General features: G+C 43.5%; 2 protein-coding genes across 2 annotated transcripts in view; one reads left to right on the top strand and one right to left on the bottom strand.

Annotated features, from left to right (window-relative positions):
• Window positions 1-5,584, bottom strand: part of CSUI_006121 (nadh dehydrogenase (ndh2-ii)) — a 14,429-nt gene extending 8,845 nt beyond the window's left edge. Inside the window, exons 1-4 of the mRNA XM_068066286.1 lie at window positions 3,571-5,584; window positions 2,672-2,771; window positions 1,574-1,667; window positions 201-389 (exon numbers count right to left, since the gene is read on the bottom strand). Of these exons, the coding sequence (XP_067921739.1) occupies window positions 201-389; window positions 1,574-1,667; window positions 2,672-2,771; window positions 3,571-4,220 (1,033 nt within the window). The 5' untranslated portion in view covers window positions 4,221-5,584. The remainder of the gene's footprint in view (window positions 1-200; window positions 390-1,573; window positions 1,668-2,671; window positions 2,772-3,570) is intronic.
• Window positions 5,585-5,665: 81 nt separating this feature from the next.
• On the top strand, window positions 5,666-14,616 carry CSUI_006120 (magnesium transporter nipa). Its single transcript, XM_068066285.1, has one exon. The coding sequence runs from the start codon at window positions 9,486-9,488 to the stop codon at window positions 14,262-14,264; it is 4,779 nt and encodes a 1,592-aa protein (XP_067921738.1). The 5' UTR covers window positions 5,666-9,485; the 3' UTR covers window positions 14,265-14,616.
• Window positions 14,617-14,626: the final 10 nt, after the last annotated feature.

Raw genomic sequence — 14,626 nt, 5'->3', positions numbered from 1 at the left:
AGAGTGAGAACGAGTGAGAAAGAAAGGAAGGGGAGAGAGAGGCGGTGGGTTGCAATACTAGTAGTAGTGGCTAGCCTTGTTCGATGTCGTATCTTCTCCTAAACACTCTTGTGTCGAGAAGAGAAATAAAGAGAGAGAGAGCGATAAAAAAGAAAGAAAGGAGAATCTTTCTTTCTTTGTTTGTTTCTCCTTCTTCTTACTAGGTAGAGCGGCGAGTTCGAAGTTGGACATGACCTTCTTGCGTATGAACATTGCATGCTCCACTTCTTTAAGGAAGAATGCATGCTTGCTAACGTCTCGAATTCCGTAGGTGTTTATATCAGAGCCCACGCCTATCACCAAATAGTCATACTTCAACTTAAAACTCCCTCCCTGACGATTTTCACAGCCTTACGCACATACACACACATACACAACGAAAAGGGAGGACCATACTTCAAAAAAGAAAGAAAGAGAGAGCGAGAAAGAAAGAAAGAAAGGGAAGAAGGAAGTTAGAGTCTTCTGTGACAATGAGAGGGCAGAATTTGAATGAAAAAGAGAAGAAAAAGAAAAAGAAGAAGACCACGACTAAAGACGAGCGACGAGAACGTGAATGATCGATGTGGCTGTCTTCTTCTTCTTCTTTTTCTTAGCATGGGTAAAAGTCTATCTCCACTATCTATCTAAACTGCATGTACCACTACCTCTACTCCTTGATCTCCTCTCTCTCTCTTGTCATTCTCTAACGTCTTGAAAATACGACCTGCCTACAAGCCCCACAAATCGTATGACTAGAAACAAGACATACACACACATGTGCATATATATATATAGATAGATAGATCATAGACATACATTCGTAGAGCCATGTATGTATGTGTAGACGTTTCTGATCTACACATATATCTCGCTCCTACTCTCTCCCTCTCTCTGTATATCTATACAAATAGCTGTATATCTATATACACGTCCGTAGAGGTGTTCATTTGGAGAGCAAAGAAAGGAGTGAAGTCTTGTCTTGTTCGCAATCCCCTTCTTAATCGAAAGAAGGAGGAAAGAAAGCTTCCTTCTTCTCGTCCATTCTTCTTTTTCTTAGTCCGATTCTTCTTCACCCCCACCTAAAACTTCTCCTCTTCTCCTTTCTTTCTTGTTCTTCTCTTGGTCTTTCTATATAGCATATATCCATCTATCTATCTATCTACCTATGTATCTAGATAAATCTCTGTGTGTATATCTCTATCTATTTATATGAGCACTCCACTCCCAACGTGATCGGCAGTCTTAAACTCATTCTTAAGGAGACCGCCCCTAACAAGGACAACTTACCTACCTAGCTATCGAACTATCTATCTATCTATCTTTGATCTATCTATCCTTATCAAATTCTATCGATCTTTCACTTATCTATCTCCTATCTCTTTCTCTTTGACCTTATACCTACCTTCGATCTATCTGTCTATCTCTCTGCGTGTGTGTGTATGTGTATATGAGTGTCTATCGCTTTAGCTTTGTATCTATTTCTCTATCTATCTATTTATCTCTCTATGTATCTCTTAGTTTCTTTAGTTGATATGAAGGAGAAAAGAGACCTTACAGACAAGTTGGTGATTGAAGTCGATGTCTGTACAATGAGCTTCATAAAAATCCGCGATCTTCTTTCCATTCCGTCGAGTTAAAGTTCGAATGGGCTGTATATACACCCCGAACATGAGACAGAAAAGTGTGCGTCATGCCATACACATGAATATACACACACCTCTCCTACTCACGCACGTGAGAAGAACAGCAAGAAGTGAAAAGAAGAAGGAAAAGAAGAAAAAGAAAAAGGCAAAAGGAGAGGAAAAGTCTTGAGACAGAAGGGTGTCTTCTTTCGTCAACAGGTCTCTCTCTGAAAGAAGAACAAAGCCAAAACAGAGACCAGACACCTATGTAAAGACCTTTGCGTGCACACTTGGCTTTCTTGCCTCTCTATCTCCCTACACTTGTACACAATAGACTCCTAATATACATCTATATCTATCCATGCATGTACATACATATATATCTATAGATATCGAGAAAGGTGCCCGTAGAAACACGTAGAGGACTAATAGGTATAGGTAGCTAGATACATAGAGAGCCACACACATAATGATCATATCGTGCTTCGACTCCTCTGTCTGTACAGGAGGAAATCTCTCGACAAGGAAGGCTAATCGCTATGACGACCTCTACACACCTACGCAGGGGTCCTGCGTACCTATGAGAGCACTTGTCTTTGTATATCTACCTTCAAACCACCTATCTGTACATACGTCTCTCTCTGGATAGAAACAGATCTAGCGAGAGCGATAGAGAGAGACAGAGAGAAAGATATGGCTATTACTGCTGTTGTCTCTCGCAAGGGGATGAAGGCGTGCAGCAGCAGCAGCAGTAGTGGGACTTGCACCTGTGCCAGAGACGTGCTAGACATGCATGACCACCCCACATATACAGACGCACATAGAGCCACACACTTACATAGCTATAGATACAACATATGCGTCTACACCTCTATCTACATATGCGAGAAAAGACAGAAGAGTCGCTATGTAGAGAGTGAGAAGAAGAGAGAGAACATCGTGCATCGGTTGAAGAAAGGAAAGAAAGGGAGAAACTTCAAGAGAGAGAGAGAAGAAAGAAAGAGAGAGGAAAGAGAAGTGTGTTGATTTACTTCAATACATGAGAGAGGAGATAGAGTTCCCGCGCAGACAGAAGGAAGAAGAGGCGTAAAAGTGAAATAATTACGCGGCGAGATGACCGTCACGTCATACCTACACGGGCAGAACACACGATGACACGCACAGGAACGGCTTCACAAGAAAGCATTGAGAAAGAAAGAATTGAGAGAGAAAGAAAGAAAGAGATGAGAAGGAATCGTACTTCTTCTGTTCTTTCTCGGTCTTAGAAAAGGAGAATGAGAAAGAAGAGGAGAGGAAGAGAAAAAGGGAGAAAAGAAAGGTGTTGCTATTCTTTTGGAAAGAAAGAAAGGATATGAAACATGACAACGAAAGACATGAACATACGCACACACAAAGAGAGGCAAGCAGACGTCTCCATACATACATACATGTATATAGATATATGTATACATACCTACATAGATGTATACATGCATGATACACATACCCACACATCTAGTTGACCCTCTCTATGTATGTATAGATCTATGTACGTGTATCTACATATGCATGTGTAAGGTAATTTCCCTTAGTCTTCTTCTCCTTCTTGACGAGGAGGAAAATAACTTTCTCTCCTTCTTTCTCTGGCTGAGCTGTTTTGCGTTCCTATTTCTTTCTTTCTTCCTATCAAACACACCAATACAGATGACCTCCTCTTCTTCTTCTTTCTATGAAACCTTCTATCTTTCTACTTGGACAAAGAGAAGAAAGAAGAGAAGAGAGATGAGAAGAGAAATGAGGAGAGAGATCAGAGAGATGAGAAGAGAGATGAGAAGAGAGATAAGAGAGATGAGAAGAGAGATGAGAGAGATGAGAAGAGAGATGAGAAGAGAGATGAGAGAGATGAGAAGAGAGATGAGAGAGATGAGAAGAGAGATGAGAGAGAACTTACAGAGAGGGGTTGAGATTTCTGAAGAAGTTGACCGACGCCCAGCCTGTGCCTAAGACAACTACACGCTGCTTTTTCCCCGGAGGGTAAGAAGAAGAAGAGGAAAGAGAAGGATTCTTCTCTCGATTCTCACATAAAGAGAGACTTGACGAAGAAGAAGAAGGAAAGATAGACTTGAAGGTCTGTTTAACGAAGGATAAAGAAGAGAAAAATCGAGTGTTATGTGTGTGCGAGGTCGGTCCTAGCTTCGGCAGACATTGACGAGAAGAAGAAGAGAAAGGAGAGAGAAGAACGAGCGAACTGAGAGATCTTTCATGTCCTCTTGGAGTATGCCTTGAAGGGGAGAAGAAGAGGAGCTCTTGTATCTTAGGGTTCTTCTTCTTCTTATCGGCAAGGCATGTTTTAGCAGGAAGAAGAGAGAGAAAAGAAGACTTTCTCGTCTCTGAAAGAAGTTGCGATGGATCTGAAGCGAGGGATCGAGATGAAGACACAAACGAAGGAAGGATGGTAGTAGTAGTAGTGGGAGTAGAAGAAGAGAAAGAAGAAGAAGAGAGAGAAGAAATAGGTCTTTTTCCTCTCCACATGGCGCAGGAGTGAAGAGGATGAGAGGAAGAAGAAGATAAGGTGATATAGGAATGCAACGACGACTTCATTGAGGTCAAAGAAACAAGAAGGACAAGAAGCGAGAGAAGAAGAAGAAGGGAGAGAGGAAGAAGAACGGAGAGAAGAAGAAGAAGAAGAGAGAGAAAAAGAGGAAGAGAGAAGAAAGAAAAGTTGAGAGACTTTGAAAGAGAGAGAAAGACGATTAACAGAGAAGAGAACAGATCTTTCTATTTCGAGAATGAGAAAGAAAGAGAGGGAGAAGACTACTCAGAAGACAGAAACTTCATGATCTAGAAACTAAATCATCTGAGGTGTACATACAGTGCAAGATGGGGAGAGATACTGTTCAAGGTGGGAGAAAGAAGAGAGGAAAAAAGCCGAAGAGAAAAAGAGAGGAAAGGAAAGAAGGGAGAAACAAAGAGGAGAAAGGAAAGCTTTAAGATGCGACTAGATCTTCTCCATCAATCCCTGGAGAGAAACAGAGCGTAGATGTACATGGGAAAAAGTCTCGAGCTTCGGCTATCTTCTTCTTCTTATATCGAAGAAAACGAGAAAGAAAAACAATCGAAGAAGAGCGAAGTAAAAGTGAAGAAGAAGGAAAGTCGAGAGAAAGAAGAGAGGAATAAGAAAAGAAAGAGTTACAATTTCTCCTTCTATCTCTCGCAGGCAACTTCACACCTTTTCACAGAACGACAGAAATCCAATAGAGAAGCAAAGATAGATAAACAAAAGACAAGACGCTCAACAGAAACCAATCGGGTGTACATACACCTCTATCTATCTATCTTTCTACCTCACGTCGTCCGTCCGTTCCTTGATTAGACGATGTGCTTGTTCTTTTTCTTGTAAGGCCTCCGAGGAGAGGGGTTTGAAGAAAGAATGAAGAGGAAAGCTTGTCTCTTCCTAGAAAGATCTTTCTCTCACAGCAACAGAAGACTCTTTACTCCCCTAGAAACACTACTCAAAGAAAGACCGAAGGGCTAGAATGAAAGGGTGTTAAGATGTGAAAGCAGTCTTTCCTTTTAAATCTCTCCCTCTCTCTTGAACCGTTCTCTTCTCGCTTTCCTCTATGCGGAGACATGCAAACATGCAAGCAAGCGTACGGAGAAGGCGGATGCTAGGAGCGTGTTTTGAGAGGCCGGCCGGCCGGCTGTTGAGCACCAGCAGGGGCCTGAAGCCTTCCTTAGTGACGGTAGGTAGTATCAGTAGTAGGTCTGCTCCGAATAGGAAGAGAGAGGGACACGGGCCGGGTCGTAAGAAGATCATGATCATCATCATCATGAGGAGGAGGAGGAAGGGCTAATGAGGAGTAGGTGGGGGTGGTGATGGAGGTAACGTTTCATTCTCTTCTTTCTTCGAGAGTTTGAAAGAGAGAGAGAGAATGAAGGAGTAGAAGGCGTGGTGAGACCGGAAGAAAGAACGAGAGCACAGGAGATCTTGGAGAGGGAGGATAGAGCAGTCTGACGAGGGAGGGTCTTTGGTCAGATCGGGATATCCCTAGCTCTTAGGGTGTGTGAAGGAAGTGGCAAGTTCGAGGTAGAGAAGAGCAGAGAGAGAGACTTCTGTGTGTCTATGGTGTCTGTGTATAGAAAGGAGAAGAAAGAACTCTTTTTGTGCTAGATAGACGAACAGATAGAGTGAAGTAGAAGTACCACGCTAGGTAGGTAGGTAAGAGGCTACGCATGAACAGAACAGAAGGAAAGATGCCGGAGGTGTGTGAAGGGAGAAAGAATGCAAAGAAAATACAAGATGCTATAAGAACGGAAAACAAGATGAGAAAGAGTCCTTATGGAATTCTTCTGTCCTTTCTAACCAAGATGGATATCCATATATGTGGAGATATCCACCTCACTCACACTCTAGGGAGGTAGGTGGTCGGCTGAGGTGTACGTACACCTCACACACATTGGCTGGCTACTACTCGTACTACTACTGTGCACTACCAAAGGAACATCGACTGCTGGTGACTCGCTTCCTCTTCTCCTTCAGTCCACGTCCTCTACTTTCTTTCTTTCTTCTCTTTTCCTGCTTTTCTATTCCATGCCCTTTGTATCTCTCCGTCCTTTCTGTCCCTCTCGATCTCTCTTTCCTTCTTTCTCCATACAATAGCTGACGCCCAGACAGGTTGTCCAAGCCGGGAGGTAGGTCCACCTCGGCAAGATCTCCTAGCTGCACTCCTTACTTCTATACAAGATTTCGTCTTCATTTTCGTACGCTATCGGTGGCCATTGCTTTCGCAGGAAGGGCGTCTTGTCTGCATCTATCAGTTGTGATGGATCGCTTCTTTTTAATTCGAAGATCACCTGGATGTATCTTTCTTTTTTCTTTCCTTCTTTTCCAAATTTCATCCTGTTTCTCTTCTCTCGCCATGCAGCGGTTTCTCAGGAAGAAAAGGCGCTCTTTCTCCCTCCTGACTGTCGACATACTTCTTCCCTTCTCCCCATGAGAGAAGAAGAAGAAGGACGTTTTCTTCTTCTCTCTCCTCCTTGTGCAAAGAAATGGCAGGCAGGCAAGCAGGCAGGTCAACACACAAGGGGCTAGTAGGAGAAAAGCAAGAAGAAGAGCATCTATAGTTTTTTGAGAAGTCTTTCATTTGTTCAAAAAGAACAGCAGGTTTGGGAGCGCTATCATAAAAGGGCGCTTTTCTCTTCTTTTAGAAAGGCAGTCTGATAAGCCCAATGCAGTGAAGAAGTTGGGGTACTTTCTTCATTCTTCGACGAAGAGACAAGTTCTTTCTCATGCTTTCTCCCTTTCAGACGTCTTTTTCTTTCTTAATCCACGGTTGGATTCTCTTCTCTTTGCTTTTATCGTAGAGAGCTAAAAAGGTTGTTCGGAAGAAAGAAACGCACTCAGAAAGAAACCAAGGGAAGGAGAGGGAAGAAGAGAGAGAGGAGCCAAAAGCTCTATGCTCGATTGCATATGGAGCTCCGGTCCCGTCTTCGCAGTTTCTCCTTTTTTTCTTTTTCGTTTTGTGAAAGAGAGAAGTCATCTTTTTCGTTCTCTTCTCTCCTCGTTGCCGATTTGTTTAAGATCGCGCCATTTTGTCTTCTCCAAGTGGACAGGCGATTTCGGGGGATGAGCTCTCTGCTTTCTTCAGGTGTATGTACACCTCGCAGGGGGAAGCGCTGCTCATCTCTCTCGTTCTTTTGCCAGGTCGTGAAACAGCAGAGTTGGGACAGAAAGGAAGTAGTTTGCTGTTTACTAAACTTCTTTTCTTTTTGTTTTATCGACTTTTTAAGTTCTCTCCTTTCTTCTTTAGTTCCCTCTTTTCAAGAGATTGACAAGAAGATCTTGCTTTCCTGTTTTTTCTTTCCGAAGAAAGAAACGGGAGATCGGTCCTGTCGTCTTTCCTTCAGTAGAGAAGAGGGAGTACTCGCTCTCTCTCTCTCTCTTGCGGGAGTTCTTTTTTGTGTTGAGTGCTCCTGCTGTTTAGCAAGCGCTTTCTTCTTTCTTTCTCTTCCTCTTCTCTTTCTTCTGTCTTTCATCGAGCAAAGAAATGGAGGTCTTTTTCGTTTGGGTCATCTAGCTATTTCAAATATGAGAGGAAGAAAGAAAGAAGAGGAAAGATAGCGCTGGAGATGAATGGAAAGATTTTAGTTGTTTCCTTTCTCCGCAGCTTTTTTGAATAAAGAAGAGGAGGGTTGAGTGTATCTACACCTCAAACGGGTGTTTTGTCCGATTCTTTTTGTTTTTTTTCTGTTCTTTGTGTGGAGGTTCTCCCATACATTCATAGAAAGGTTTCTTCCTTTCTCCGCTCTTCCTTTGTGCCAGGCCGATCAGATCTTTTCTGAGGTCTAATGAGAAGCCTTCTACAACAAAGGAATAGAAGGCATGCAATCCATAGGAAATGTGAGGAATCCCCCCCTGTACCTTTCCCTTTCACTTGTTCTTTTTAAGCTTTCTTCCTCCTCTTTTTTCGCTCTCGTATCTCCTAGAGCAGGGAGAGTCGCATTCTTCATTCTCTCTTTTCTCTAACTTCTTCTCAATGAGTTTTCCTTCTTCAATTCTGTCGTGAAGGAGTAGACAGAGAGATCGTTTTAAAGCTTGATCTCGTGTCTCTCTTCTTTTGTCTCCTCGTTTTTTCAATCACGCGTCCGTCTCTTCAGTCTGACGCAAAGGAACTTCTCTCTCGTCTTCTCTCTCCTTCTCACTCATCGCCATCTTTCTCTTCTTTCGCTTTCTCCTTGTCCATCTCTCTTCTTCTCCTTTCACTAATCTTTCTCTTATTTTCTCTCTTTCATCGAAGAAATCTTGTTTTGTACGAGCGAAAGAAGAAGATTGTCTCTTGAGAAAGGCAGACACGAAGGATAGATACAACAGGAGACGTCTTGTATGGTCTATTCTATTGAACAGGAGAGACACCAGAGGAGAAGAGAGAGGCGAAGAAAAGAAGAAAAGACATGAAGAAAATCCACAAGACAGGGAGCTTTTATTTGCTTGAGAAGATCGAGGGCAGCGGAGATTTGAATGAAAGGAGAAAGAAAAGTATCAAGATCACCCCTAGGGCATTTCTATTCTTACATGACTAAGTCCCTCTCTTGCTTTTCTTCTTGTCTGTCTAGATTGGGTCGTTTTTCTTCTTCTTTCTCTTCTTCAGTCACATAGCATCGAGGCAGGGGTAAGGGAAAGAACTCCATCTGTCTCAGCTCGTTGTTGGTGTCGATTGTCGTTGATGCTAGCTAGCTAGCTAGTTTGAGATCATCGATTCTCACCCCCACTACAGAAGAGAAACCATACAAGAAGGGGGAGAAGAAGAAAAAGAAGAGAAGTAGCATCATGCATGTTCTAAGTTTCCTCCATTCTTTTCCCTTGTCATAGAAGGTGCTCGTGTAGCTCAGACAGAAATCGGCAAGATCTGCCGTAGAAGGAAGGAGGAAGGGGGAGAACAAGAAGAAGAAGAAGAGGAACAAGGTCAACAGGCAGATTGATAGTTTCCGTAATGGTCGATGCTGTTGTATTGATCAAGTAGAAGAAAGAAAGAAAGTTGATAGTGCGTGTTCTCTTTGATGTGAAGGAAGAAGAAGAGGAGAAGAAGAGGAAGTGTGTAAGATAAGAAAGAGATGGAGAAGAGGTTCTTTTCGCACCCCGTTTCATCCGTGGCTTTTCTTGGACTTTGAAGTATCTCTCTGCTTTCTTGTGATGTGTATGTGTCTCTCTCGTTGTCTCTTCGTCGGTTTGTCTCCTATCTAACACTTCTCGTTTATGCCCTTTCTTTCATTTCTTCTTCTACATATCTCCCTTTCCTTGCTAGAGAGGAGAAAGGTTGCTTTTCTTTCATCTTTTCTCAAGCATTCGTCTTCCTCTCCTGTCTCAAGATGGCGACTCTTCTCGGGGATTGGTCTTACCATATGGCAGATCCCGGTTTTCTTTCTTCATCTTCTTCTCTTTCTTCTTCTTCTCTCTTCGCAGCAGTCCCTTTCTCTCTTTCGTTTCCCAAGACTTTCGCCTTTTCTTCTCCAACTGAAGAAGATCGGCATGGAGACGATGAAAGAGCATCGACACCTGTGACAATCGACGTTGCATTTCCCTCCATGTTTTTCTCGTCACGGAGCTCAATCGACAATCCAGAAGAAGAAGAAGAGAAGGAATTGTCTCCACTGAAAGGGGGTGAAGAGAACGAAGGTGAATCGACCTCCTTGTTTCTTTCTCGAAGGTTATCTGCCTCCTCATCGGATTTAATCCAAGATTTAGCACAAAAAGAACAAGATCTTTCCGAAGATAAGAAAGATCTCGATGCTGTTGTCCATTATCTAGATCCTACTCATGGCCTTGTAACTCCCCTCTCTTCTTCTTCTCCCCCTTCTTCTTCTTCGTCGTCCAAGATGTCTACAGATCTTTCCTCTTTGTGGCCGATCGGTTTGGTGGTAATTTTGATAGGAAGTTTTGTGGGGGCGGCAGGAGATATTCTCGTGAAGAAGTCTTTTCTTAAGCTAGGCAAATATACGCCTTTTCGCCAGTTGATAAGACACCCTCTCTGGATAGTTGGAATGATCCTAACAGCCGTCTTAGATCCTTTAAGTACCTTCATTTCTCTTCTCTTTGCACCTGCAACGATCGTGACCCCTTTTGCGGGTATGCATATCTTCTGGGGGTGTGTCTTAGCTATCTTCTGGCTGAAGGAGAAAATGTTTTACAAGGACCTCGTAGGAGCTTCCTTCATTTTAACAGGTATCACCTTAATTGTGGTCTATTCTGGAAAGGATCAGATCATCACGTCAGTTCATGATTTAGCAGTGTCGATTCGATATGTTGAATCGATTGTCTACATCTGTATAGCATCGATCCTCATCTGTCTCTCCTTTCTCTTCTCCTCGGATCGAGTTATAAGATATCTCTTCAAGAAACCCCAATCCTCCAAGCGAAGATCATCGTCAATATCATCTACACCTAGTCATGTCTATCATCTCGATACAAGAAAAGGAACGTTGTTAAAGAATAAGATGATCAAGAGATCTACGGGGGTGCTGCTGAACTCTCCTTCTTCCTCGTCGTCTTCTCCGTCTGTTTCTCTTCGGTATGGTGGTCATTCTCCCTCTTCTTTTTCCTCTTCCCGTCAAAAGGACGCAAGCTTTCTCGATCAACCTGAACTTTTTGAAGAGCATGAGGCTTCTTTTCCTGTCATTCTTCCTCCTTCTTGTTCGTTTTTTCCTCTTTCTCCTCCAGATGTCTTATCGACTCGATCTTCTCCAGATCGATCTGTCGTCCATCCTCCTTGTTTGTCTTCTCTTCGTAACGAACGGCATTCGACCGTCGCTACGACATGCTGTGAATCTGACAGACACTTCTCCTCCCCTCACACCACAGAGATGAAGAAGTCGAGCCCCTATTCCACAACTGTCTCTTATTCTTCTTCTTCTTCCTCTCTCTCTCCTCAGCAGGAGCAGAACGAAGGACGACGTCACTTCTCGTCTTGTTCCTCTCTCTCCTTTGCAACTCCTTTCAAAGAAAGAGATGAAAGAACCGCACAAGGAGGAGGAGGAGGAGAAGAAGAAGAAGAGAATGAAGATGAAAGCGGAGAAGCACCAAGGACAGTCTTTTCATCTTCATTCACCCCGTCAAGAATAGAAGAAGGAAGAGGAAGAAGGAGAACAACTACATCGCTAAAGCTGGTCAATCGATCTTCGCTTTCTTTCTCCTCATCGATATCTCCTACAGGACTGTCCATTCAAAGATTTGCCTTGTCTTGCGCGTCAGGGATTGTGGGGGGATGTACCAATGTAGGTGCGAAGATTCTCGTCATCCTTCTCGCTGAGTTTATGAACTACCCTTTGCAGGCTTTGTCTCGCTGGTCGACCTATCTAATTCTCTTCTTAACGTCTATTTTAGGTTTCTTTCAGCTCTATTATCTTAATCTAGCTCTGCGCAAGTATGAAGCGACTTATGTCGTACCTATGATCAATTCCTTTCTAATCGCCTTCGGCGCTCTAGGGGGGATTTACGTTCTACAAGAGAAGCCCCAGAATGCTTCTCTCTTTTTCACCGGATTAGCCATTGTGGTCCTAGGTATCTTTGTTCTTTCCTCTTTTTCTTCTTCTTCTTCCTCGAGATTGACGAGTAAGAAGAAAAAGAAGAAGATCACGCCAGCCAAATCAGAAGAGGACAAGGCCAGCTCAGTCATGCGAGCTAGGAGTGAGTCTGGTGTGAAAGAAGGGGAGGGAGTCTTCGCCATGAAGACCTCCCGAGAAGCGATAGGAAGATCGTCTTCTTCTCCAGATGGAAGGAGAAAAGAAGAAGAAGAGAGGAGAAGAGGGAGAGACAAAGACGAAGAAGAGAGAGAGCAATTCTATGATATGGATAGTTATCGTCGGCATTATGAAGAGGAGGAAGATATTGACGAGAAGAAGAAGAAGAAGAGGGAGAGGGAGAAGAGTGAACGGCTTCCTGAACGCTTCAACAGGAGAAGTCTCGATCTTTTATCGGGGAGAAACCAAAAGAGAGGAGGTGAGGGGGGAGAAGGAGGTTATTCTTCTTCTTCTCCTTCTTCTCCTTTTCATGATGTGCATCTTCACGAAGATGATTGCCCTCACGTCTATCGCTTTGAAGATTATACAGATCAGGAAAGAAAGATTGCTTCCCTGGAGGGAGAAGAAGAAGAAAGATGGAGAAGAGGAAGAAGAGGTGATAACGAAGAAAGAGATCTGTCTGTCTTGAGCGAAGGAGCTCTAGGACCGCGGGCCCAGGCTTCTCTTGCGGCGGGTGAGATTGTGAGATTTGCTTCTTTCATGTCTTCTTTCTCAGGAGGAGGAGGAAAGAAAAGCGAGACCAAAGAACAGAGAAAGACGTCGTCTTCTTCCTCGTCTTCTTCTATCTTTCATCGTAGCAGTAGACGAGAAGAGAAGAAGGTGAAGGAAGGGGCTTGCTGTTGCGCTTCCTCTTCGTCCTCTACTATGGCTTTCGAAAGAGGAGAAGAGAAGATATATCGCCGTAACAGCGGAGGAGATGAAGAAGAGCATCGTGGTGCTAGTCTGAACGATAGTCGGCAAACATCTCCTGTAAGAAAACTCTTTGGCTATTCGCCTTACCATCAGAAAGGCCTCCTAAGTCTTCCCTCAGAGTCGGATGACTCCAACGGCGCGTGTCATATGCATACCCAGCGGGAAGATCTCAAGCCGACGGTCTTGGATGAAGCAGAGGAGGGAGAGTGGAAGAATGAAGAAGAGGTAGATAAAGGAAGAACGGGGGAGGATCAGGGAAAGGAGAAGAGGGAGAAAGAGAGAAGAGAAAGAGAAAGACAACTTAGAATAATAAGGATGATAGGGGTGGATAGACCGAGTCAAATCTCTTGTGTGAGTGACGTAGAAGAAGAAGAAAAGAAAGAGAAAGGAAACAACTATTTGTATGGAGAGGAAGATGGAGGAGGAAGAAGAGTTAGACAGGAGAGGAGGAAAGAGAGAGAAGACGGAGAGGAAGAAGAAGAAGAAATGACTCTCCATGCTATGCTTGGCGGTGACCATGATGAATATATCAGATCTATCCATGAAGAGAAGAAGAATAGAAGGATTTCTCCTGTGTATGGAGAAGGGAGAAGAAGAGACTTAAGGCTCGATTCAGAACATCTCGAGGCTCTCAAAACGCAGATGGAAGAAGATGATGGAGATAGAGAGGATAGGTACTACCATGACGAAGAAGAAAGAGAAGGAAGTAGTAGTAGTAGTAGCTCTCCTATCGTAGTTGTGCATGCAGTGAGAGAATGCCCTACAGATACAGTTATCGACATAGATGATTCGACACCCTCAAGTCACTCTCTTGGAGAAGAAGATGAAGAAGAAGAGGAGGAGGAAAGTATCAAGCAAGATTTGAATGAAGATAACAGAGGAGAAGAGGAAGAAGAAGAAGACAAGAGAAAGCGGAGAAGGTTATTTGTCTCAGGTAAATCATTTTTAACAGATCTTTTCTATGGTCGCTCTCAGAAGAAGGAGAAGAAATCTTCTTCTTCTTCATCCTCGTCGTCTATCTCTCCTTCTTCACGTTCTTATCATCCTTCTTACGAAGTTGAAGAGGACAAAGACGTCTTTTCTTTTCCTTCTTCCTTCTCGACCTCTCCTTCTTCTCCTTATTTCTCTGAGAAGAATCTCTCTAGAGAAGACATGAAAAAGAAGAAGAGAAAGAGTAAAAAGGCCAAGGAAATGACGGATTCTCCCTTGGATGATCCACATCATCTCTATCTAACGACAGCCGCGACAGGTACGACTGTCTGGAGTGTAGATACATCTCTACCTCCTCTACCCACATCTACTTCTACGTCGGCGGCTCCTCTGTATCTTAGAGATAGTGAAGAAGAAAGAAAAGAAGACGAAGAAGAAAACCGTTTGAACCTTCCGAGTCCGAAGAAAAGGATAGGAAGAAGTCTTGTTCTTTCGTCCTCTCCTTTCTCTTTCACAGCTTTGAGAATGAAGAAGAAAAGATCTTCTCTTCCCTCTGCCTCTTCCTCTTGTTCTTCTTCTTCTCGTACTGTAGAAGAGGCCAGTCCTAGAGGGCATCTCCACCAAACTACGACGGGTGTCAGTCCGAAGAGGAAGCATCGAAGAGACAGCGAAGATTCCATCTCTCTTCCCCCAACCCGGACAACATTTCGTCGTGTACAGGGGGGATGAATCGATTCAGGAGAGGCCAGAAAGACGACGGGGAGAACAAGAAGAAGAAGAAAAGTCGACAGGAGAGGGAGAGAAGAAGAAGTAAAGATTCTCTTCGCACGGCAGATAGCCTACAGAGTCCTTCGGCCATCTAGGAAGCTATATAGAGATGATAGGTGTCATGAGAGGTAGATAGAACATACATGTCTAGAGAGGCGTAGATAGATACATAGATAGGTTATCTCTCTATATATGTATAGAGAGATAGACTTTTTGCTTGTAGAAGGGAATGTGCGGGTGTGGCGATGGTGATTGGCTGCGTCACATATCTAAGCTCGTTCTCATTCCTTTCTAGAGAAGAAAGAAGGAGGAGAGAAGAAGGA

The sequence above is a fragment of the Cystoisospora suis genome, assembly GCF_002600585.1.
Source record: "Cystoisospora suis strain Wien I chromosome Unknown contig_3050, whole genome shotgun sequence".
NCBI classification, from domain to species: domain Eukaryota; phylum Apicomplexa; class Conoidasida; order Eucoccidiorida; family Sarcocystidae; genus Cystoisospora; species Cystoisospora suis.
The sequence above is the reverse complement of the archived record's forward strand: the minus strand, read 5'-3'. Positions and strand labels throughout refer to the sequence as shown.

Coding starts and splice junctions, on each gene's coding strand:
- CSUI_006120 (XM_068066285.1), top strand. CDS start 9,486: ATGGCGACTCTTCTCGGGGATTGGTCTTACCATATGGCAGATCCCGGT.